The following is a 9,365-nucleotide window of genomic DNA, read 5'->3' on the forward strand; positions in this document are numbered from 1 at the left end:
CTCTACTGTGTCAGAGTGGATAACCCTTCACCCCAAGTGTGCACAAGCAATTGCTTTCTAACTGGCTAAATGAGTGTTTGCCACACTGCTATGGGCTTTGAGAATCTCATTTCGATTGACTGACTGTCTGGTAAGATGGTCACGCACTTCTCATTACTATCTACAACACCATTTAAAATATGCAGCTGACTTTCTTCTTTGTCTTAAGCCATGCACTACAGTGTTATTTGAACATGCTCTGCCATTTTCCATACTGAAGTGTGCTTTGCAAAAACAGTTTCAAAAAACTGTATCATGCTGTTCTGGCGGACTAGAGTGGATTCGGAAACAAAGGTGCACGTAGGAAGCTGAGTCACTGCAACTTGTTCAGTGACCCTTTTTTGCACAGATTTGGAACAGTTCCAATAGCTGGAAGCCCCAGGCAAACTGCAACTCTAGTTGGTGTTCAAGTGCCCTACAGATCAAATCAAGGTGAGCAATGGGAAAGAGAGAAGCTATCACCAGGCAATCAGCATACCAGAAGATAGGCAAAAGCCGAAAGAGTTAAGTGGTGGTAAAAGCGCGAACATAGCAGTTTTCCTAGGGCATTGTAAAGAAGCTTGTCCACCTTCAATATGTACAAATTATGCAATTTTTTATAGAAAGCTTAAAATTAGTCAATCGGGGTAATTTTACAAATCCATCTTGCTGACAGGAAGCCTCATCTGCCAACAGTGCATGTTGGAAATTCAGGTGCACACTGCCGAGCAGCACATACTCGTAATGTTGCCCCTTATATGGTATAGAATAGAAACATAGAAGTTTACAACATGGAAACAGGCCCTTCGGCCCAACATGTCCATGTCGCCCAGTTTATACCACTAAGCTAGTCCCAATTGCCTGCACTTGGCCCATATCCCTCTATACCCATCTTACCCATGTAACTGTCCAAATGCTTTTTAAAAGACAAAATTGTACCCGCCTCTACTACTGCCTCTGGCAGCTCGTTCCAGACACTCACCACCCTTTGAGTGAAAAAATTGCCCCTCTGGACCCTTTTGTATCTCTCCCTTCTCACCTTAAATCTATGCCCCCTCGTTATAGACTCCCCTACCTTTGGGAAAAGATTTTAACTATCTACCTCATCTATGCCCCTCATTATTTTATAGACTTCTATAAGATCACCCCTAAACCTCCTACTCTCCAGGGAAAAAAGTCTCAGTCTATCCAACCTCTCCCTGTAAGTCAAACCATCAAGTCCCAGTAGCATCCTAGTAAATCTTTTCTGCACTCTTTCTAGTTTAATAATATCCTTTCTATAATAGGGTGACCAGAACTGTACACAGTATTCCAAGTGTGGCCTAACTAATGTCTTGTACAACTTCAACAAGACATCCCAACTCCTGTATTCAATGTTCTGACCAATGAAACTAAGCATGCCGAATGCCTTCTTCACCACCCTATCCACCTGTGACTCCACTTTCAAGGAGCTATGAACCTGTACTCCTAGATCTCTTTGTTCTATAACTCTCCCCAATGCCGTACCATTAACGGAGTAGGTCCTGGCCCGATTCGAGCTATCAAAATGCATCACCTCACATTTATCTAAATTAAACTCCATCTGCCATTCATCGGCCCACTGGCCCAATTTATCAAGATCCCGTTGCAATCCTAGATAACCTTCTTCACTGTCCACAATGCCACCAATCTTGGTGTCATCTGCAAACTTACTAACCATGCCTCCTAAATTCTCATCCAAATCATTAATATAAATAACAAATAACAGTGGACCCAGCACCGATCCGAGGCACACCGCTGGTCACAGGCCTCCAATTTGAAAAACAACCCTCTACAACCACCCTCTGTCTTCTGTCGTCAATCCAATTGGCTACCTCACCTTGGATCCCGTGAGATCTAACCTTATGTAACAACCTACCATGCGGTACCTTGTCAAAGGCTTTGCTAAAGTCCATGTAGACCACGTCTACTGCACAGCCCTCATCTATCTTCTTAGTTACCCCTTCAAAAAACTCAATCAAATTCGTGAGACATGATTTTCCTCTCACAAAACCACGCTGACTGTTCCTAATCAGTCCCTGCCTCTCCAAATGCCCGTAGATCCTGTCTCTCAGAATACCCTCTAACAACTTACCCACTACAGATGTCAGGCTCACCGGTCTGTAGTTCCCAGGCTTTTCCCTGCCTCCCTTCTTAAACAAAGGCACAACATTTGCTCCCCTCCAATCTTCAGGCACCTCACCTGTAGCTGTCGTACAAACAGCATTCACAGTAGGAATAGAGATGTGCCAATCACAAAGGGTTCTGTGGTTTCTCCCTCACTCCTCAAATGTACTATTAATTCTTTAGATGTTAAACTAGATTTTTTTTCTAGACAAGCTGTATACTTTCACATGTTGAAACTAATCCTTGGGCTACAGAGGAAGCATCTGATAAAGTGTTTATTATGTTAGGACAAAAAAAAACCTTGAGGGGATATGGAAATTGCTTAATTTTGACATTTTTAGTCGTTTGTGGTGCCTGTTATCTGCTCCCAAAGCCCAAATCAGTCATGGAAACTAAAACCTTAACAAGCCTTATGAGATTAATACTCATTTTCTTACTGTAGTTAAAACAAATGGCACACACTAAGCTTTATTTGTACACTTTACTGTTAAAGCAAAATATTTTGGCTAACAGGGAAGTGGTTATGGTACTGGACTAGCAACCCAGAGGTTGTGAGTTCAAATCCTACCATGGCAAGGTTGTGAAATTAAAGTCAATAAATCAGCTAATTTTGTGGGCTAGCCCCAGAAAAGAAATGACCATGAAATTGGCTATATCATAGTAAAATCCCAACTGGCTCACTAATGTCCTTTAGGAAGGGGAAACTGCCATCCCTTCCTGGTCTGGTCTATACATGACTCTAGTCCACATTTTGCTGTTGTCTTTTAATGCCCCTTTGTAGTGGTCTAGCAAGCCACTCAGTTATAGAAAAAGGGACACCACCTTTTCAGGGCAACTAGCATGGGCAATAATCGTGGCCATGCTACCATCGCACACATCCCAAGAATAAAAATAAAATGAAAATGACTTCCCGTCAACTGATCTCACTTGAACTAGACGGCATAGTCGCAGGATAAGGAGTTGGCCATTTAAGACTGAGATGAGGAAGAATTTCTTCACTCAGACGGTTGTGAATGCTGAATCGTTGAGTATATTCAAGACTGAGATAGATAGATTTTTGGATTCTAGGGGAATCATGGGACTTGGGGGGTCGGGCGGGAAAATGGAGTTGAGGTTGAAGGTCAGCCATAATCTTGTTGAATGGCGCAGCAGTCTCAAGGGCCATTATGGCCTACTCCTGCTCCTATTTCTTATGTTGATACGAATGATCCTTCATTGTGGATATCACTGCACAATGATGTGGAACACCTTCCTCAGATACTCCCACATCATTCACAAGTGAGGTGGGGTGGGTGTTCTGCTCCCAGGCTGACCAACACTTGCCTTAAACCAGTGGCTAGAAGGCAGACGAGCACACATCAGCGTAACTCTCGCTTTCTCCTCCATGTTAAGAAGGGCTTGATTTCCAGTCAGCCCCTCCTGTGACAGAATCGCTAAGATAGGTCACTCACAAAGTGAAGAATTGTAGTCATGAGCTCATGTTGTATCATTCCACAGCAGAATGTGCACCATATTAGCCACTGGTATCCATGTGTTATTAAATAATGGATATCCTGGAGCGAGTTCAAGGCTATAGATCAGATATTTATTTCCTCATCAACTATCTAATACTAACATTTTAAATAGCTGAAGGAAAATAAATGATTCCTTTGATTTGGTTTCTGTTGATTTAGTCGCTTGAATTTTATTTTAAGAAGTGTAGGACTCTTTTAATGAGAACACAAATGCACTCTTTATCCAGCAATGGAACATCACAAAACATACAAAGGAAATGCAACTATGTTTGTGTAGATGTCCCCGTTAACCAACTCATGGTGTTCTCTGCAAATGGCAGGATGTAATCTAATACAAGGAAAAGCTTTGAGAACATATTACAAGAGATAAATACTTACCCCACCTCCCACAGGAATCTTGTCCACCGAGGATTTTGCCTTCAGATGCTTTTCCCGTAAAAGCTTTTGTTTCTGTTGAAGACCTGGTTCATTAAATATGCAAAATATAATTAAAAGACTTTCAATTTTACGTTGCATGCTACAGTTCTGCAAGTGTGAACTACAGCTTTTTATAAGAACTGTTTGACAGCTTTAAATGTATTATTCTATATTTCAACAAAATTAGTGTAAAGAAGCATCAGGTTTGGTGGGTGAATATGCTTCTTCCCATTAGACAGTTTACAACATCTTTAAATGAATGAGCATTGATAATTGTCAGGGACTTTCGCTAAATTGGTATGGACCAATCGAAGAATAGGGAGAGGCCATTATTGCTTATTTCATGCAGGAACATCAGCAACAACTAAAATGTGGGGCAAATGAGAAAGAAGAGCAGAGATGACCTTTGAAAAGTTTATATAGTACGCTCAGCTCTAAGGCACTGCTACAGTTTAAAACTGCAGTCGATGGCAAACGCATAGTTCTCGTGCTTTTGGCTGCAGTTAGTAATATAAATTTGTCAAATTCCCTTGTTCCATCGGCAGCAAAGATCCACCTTTTTCATGAGTCTTAGGAGCTGCTACTGGATTTGTTAGCTGCTCAACTCAGCGTATGGTGAAGAACGGCGCCAGATGGAAGTGTAAAAGCAGCCCAAAACCTGCCATGAAATATAACAGCATCTAAAGATACTGCCAAATCTTTAATAACTGTTTGCATTCCCCCCAACTCACCATTCATAGCTGCACCCTTCTCTCAATAACTCACAACCCTGGTGGAAATACTTCACCCAATTTGCATCTGTAGTGAGCTTTTATGGCAGGACATCCAATCCTGTAGTGTTTGTGGGTTATATAGGTGCATACCACAGAGCCTTTGAAGGGGGGGGGTGGGGGGGTGGGGGGGCACCACATATAGACTTTGAATCCATGTTCCTATTACTTTGCATATATCTCAATATATATATATATATATAGACAAATTTTAATGTGCTGATTTAGATTTATTCATCAATGAGGCAACAGCACCAAGAGCAACACGTTCCAAACCTCCAGACCCACAAAATTCAAACAGGATAAACCAGTGAATAAGAAATATAAACACAAATAGGACCTGGTTGCCTGGGCTTTGAGACCAGATTGCCAGGGTGCAGGGTCTACTTGAGGTCAACAAGTGACAGTTTGTACACCCCACCTTTATGGCATTTGATTGGGAGAAGTAAGATTTTAATCAAACTACCAACTCACCTGGAGTCATTCTAAGCATCGCTAGATTTGGGCTGATCGGTTTTTCTGACTTTTTTTGGCTCTTTTCAATACTGGAGCTGTTAAAAATAAAACATTTTCTTTTAAAAAAATATTCAATGAAATGAAAACTTTTTCTCCCTTCCTGCCCTGAAGTTACCAGGGCTGATTTTAAGTTTTGGTAGTGGTGGAAAAAGGCAGCATCGGATCGACCGCCTATTATACACCTCCTTTCCAAGGAAAATCAGGAGGGGTGTATAAGGGCTATTCTTTACTGTGAGCCTAGACAGTGGGTGTCAGCAAGCTATTTTATTGCACGTGGCGCCACAGCCAAGCCCAATCCAGTCCTCGCCTAGTGTACTTTCCAGCAGAGGGTTGATGTGTGTACCAATCAAGACTGGGGGCCCTGGCTGATTTCCCCCATAGCCAAGGAAAGGGAGTCCCAATTGTAGCAACCCAACAACTGACCAGATAGAGATGAGCTAGCTCAGCACAAACCAGGGATCGAACTCAGATCTTCCTGTTCTATATGAAGTTCCACACCTAATAGTGCATTTACCCACTTAGCTATCAGGGAGCCCAGCAAAAACTTTATAAAGAAGTTTCTATCCATCCCTTATAATAATGCATTAACAAATAAGTATTTTCAGTCTTACCAACCAGCTTGAAGAATTACTGTGAATAAGTAACAAGCATGGAGTGCAAATGTTATCAGTTTTTCAATAAAATGAAATAAATGCTATGACTCCCTTGGCACAGAAAATACTCTGCAGACAATGCTGGAATGAGATTTCCCAAGTGGTGAGACATTGCAGTGATGTCTGAGCTACTGTGGAAACGTACAGTAGCAGGCAGACACTCTGGGAGAAACAAGTGGAGGTCATGGGAAAAATCAGAATGTCTGCCACCCACTCAAGAAGTGGTGGGACTCAGAAGACAAAGAGTGCACTTTTCCCACACTCGCTGACAAGCTGACAAACACAAGTAGAATTTTGCATTTTAAGTACATTGTGGCATTAAATTAAAACATTGGCTCTTTTTTTCCCAGAACAATAGACCACACCTTGAGTACTGGTCGCCAAAACATTCAAGCACTGGAGGCAAAGATCTGAGTTATGAAGGAGGACTGGAGAAGCTTGCACTTGGCAGCCTGGAAAGGAGGTGGCTGAGAGGTGATCTTATCATAGAATCGTTACAGCACAGATGGAGGCCATTCAGCCCATCGAGCCCATACTGGCTCTTTGTAAGAGCAATCCAGTTTGTTCCAAGAGGTATACAAGATACTTAAGGAAGCGGAATAGGTAAATTGAGACTATTACATTAAATTCAATTTAAAGAGTGGGACAAGGAACACAGGTTCAAATTATAAATAGTAAATTTGGGACAGATATCAGGAAAGTCTTCTTCACTCGAAGTGATCATCACATGGAATGAACTCCTGGATGCAAAAGTGGAGGCATTTAAGAAACCACTGGATGCTGCAATTGAGGGACTGTAGGTTGCTTCTGGATTGATGAATCAAGATGGGTCGAATGGCCTTCCTTTTCGTTAATGATCTAGTATGGCATGGAATGCCCTAACAGTGGTAGAAGCAGAATCGATAATAATAACTTGTAAAGGGGAAATGGATAAGTATTTGAAAAATAATAATTTTAATAGGTATGGGGAAAAGGCATGGGAATGGGGCTAAGTGGATAACTCTTAGAGAGCCAGTACAGACATGGTGGGCAAAATGGGTTCCTCCTATGCTATAAAATTCTTATTCTGAATAGATGAATTTAGAAGGGCCAAATGGCTTTCTTCATCCGTAACTATCTTGTGATCCCCAAATGTCACTCAGGGTTGTAGTTTTACTTTTTGACTTTTTCATGTGTCTGCTTGGCTCGTTTGATAGCACTCTCAGAAAGTTGTGGATTTAGCTCCCTACTATAGTTTGAGCTCATAATCTAGAATGACACTCCTGACAATGCAGCATTCCCTCAGTATTGCACTGTGGTATCACCTTTTGAACAAGACATTAAACAGGAGGTCCTGATGCCCCTTCTGGTGGTTCAGGATCGAAAAGGTACTACTCAAAAAAAAAAGCTGGCCGTTCTCCCAGTGTCTTGGCCAACATTCCTCTGTCAACCAATGCCACCAAAACACCATTAACTGGTCATTCACGTCACTGTGGGACATGCTTATGTACAATGGCTGCTCCCTTTGCCCACATAACAGTAATTGCACTTCAAAAAATAATTTGTGAGAATCTCAGAAATGTTTTGATGTGATAAAATTTTATACAAATGCAATAATATTTAATGCTTAGCGGTTAGTAAGATTGTATGCAGCAATCATTAGGCCTTTTGCCTACTTTTCTACATTTAACTCCAATACTTACATCAGATGATTCAGTGTATTTGAAATTAGCGGTGTTACCAATCGCTGTCGTGGAGTAAAAGCAAGTTTACTTTTCTCATTAGGAGTCTCCATGTTTTCCCTTCTGTTCGCAAAGAGATGCTGAGATTGCATTTTTACTCCTATTTGGAGGTTCTTATATCCATGGCATGGCGTACCAACTACTTCTTGAAATTTGTTTGACCTAAGAGTAGGAACCATAATATGGCACTACACTCACCAAACCTAGAAAAACAACAGATAATATTTAGTTTGATACAAAGTCCTTTTTAAAAACTGAAATCTATGCACTATGTGACTGAGTAAGCATGTGGTAAACTGAGTACTAAAAATTTATAGCTGTACACTTTAAGTCACATTCTGCAAGGTCCTAAGACATAAGGCAACACTTTCAACATCAAAGGACTTAGCCACTGTTCATGTACTAATACATATGTTGATAAATTTGGCAGTAGCATGTGAATTTTTTAAAAAATACATGCATTGGTACCTGAAAATTGGGTTGGGGTCCTACAACTGGTGAATAATGAACGTATATTGTCCACATAGAATAGAATCATAGAATGGTTACAGCACAGAAGGAGACTATTCAGCCCAGGCTGGCTCTTTGTAAAAGCAATCCAGTTAAACTCATTCCCCCGCAGCCCTGCAAGTTTTTTCCCTTCAAGTATTTATCAAATTCCTTTTTGAAAGTCACGATTGAATCTGCTTCCACCACCTTTCAGGCATCGCATTCCAGATCGTAACTACTCGCTGCGTAAAAAAGTTTTTCCTCGTGTCGCCTTTGGTTCTTTTGCCAATCACCTTAAATCTGTGTCCTCTACACTATTTCAATGAAGCCCAACGAAAGCTCGAAGAACTGCACCTCATCTTTCCAATAGGCACTTTACAACCTTCTGGGCTCAACAACGATTTCAATAACTTCAGATCATAACCACTGCTCCCATTTTTTTGGATAGCAGGTGCTGGTAATGGCTCTGCTGTTACCATTTACAACTCCTCTAGACCCATCTTTTGTTTTTTTACTTGTCCTATTACCATCGTCCTTGCCTTGAACCATCATTCCTTTTATCATTTAATCACTCTTGCCCTTCATCCTATTAGAGTCCTTCCCTTTTGTCCTTTCCTCCCCTCTTGCCTTGCTCTGTACTTGCTTAGACTGTTAAGTCTTCAACTTCTTCCAGTTCTGATGAAAGGTCACTGACGTGAAACATTAACTCGTTTCTTTCTCCACAGACGCTGCCTGACTTGCTGCATATTTCTGTTTTTATTTCAGGTTTCCAGCATCCGCAGTATTCTGCGGGACTTCCTGGTGTCTGCTATGCACACACATACAAACCAGCCTGGATTAAACCCAGAACTTGGCGAATTAGAGCCGGGCCACTGTTATTTTAACCTCTTACCAGTTCTTGGGAATTAAAATTACCCTTCCTACTACCGAACCCCGCCCCCCGTACCTTGCTTTGTGCTTCTGGTGGTTATTGCTAGTTATTAGCTCATGTTGCATTAGTACAAAGACAAAGGACGGGTCTGCTTCCCCCCCCTATCCTCAGGCCCAATCTATTTACAGTGAGGATGAGCTGCACCACTCCAACCGCCTCCTTCCCTCCTCTCCCGCTTCAAATTGAACTGC

The 9,365-nt window shown here is 41.5% G+C and overlaps 1 protein-coding gene across 2 annotated transcripts in view; it reads right to left on the reverse strand.

The window, feature by feature from the left end:
• Positions 1-9,356, reverse strand: part of LOC137320796 (uncharacterized) — a 40,671-nt gene extending 31,315 nt beyond the window's left edge. Inside the window, exons 1-4 of one of the 2 annotated variants that reach the window (XM_067982640.1) lie at positions 9,190-9,356; positions 7,716-7,957; positions 5,339-5,415; positions 4,056-4,138 (exon numbers count right to left, since the gene is read on the reverse strand). In XM_067982640.1, coding sequence (XP_067838741.1) covers positions 4,056-4,138; positions 5,339-5,415; positions 7,716-7,933 — 378 coding nt within the window. In that variant the 5' untranslated portion in view covers positions 7,934-7,957; positions 9,190-9,356. Of the gene's footprint in view, positions 1-4,055; positions 4,139-5,338; positions 5,416-7,715; positions 7,958-8,222; positions 9,155-9,189 lie in introns of those variants that run through there. The other variant, XM_067982641.1, reaches the window with a different exon arrangement.
• Between the last annotated feature and the right edge of the window lie 9 nt (positions 9,357-9,365).

This window comes from Heptranchias perlo, chromosome 4 (assembly GCF_035084215.1).
Source record: "Heptranchias perlo isolate sHepPer1 chromosome 4, sHepPer1.hap1, whole genome shotgun sequence".
In the NCBI taxonomy this organism is placed as follows: domain Eukaryota; kingdom Metazoa; phylum Chordata; class Chondrichthyes; order Hexanchiformes; family Hexanchidae; genus Heptranchias; species Heptranchias perlo.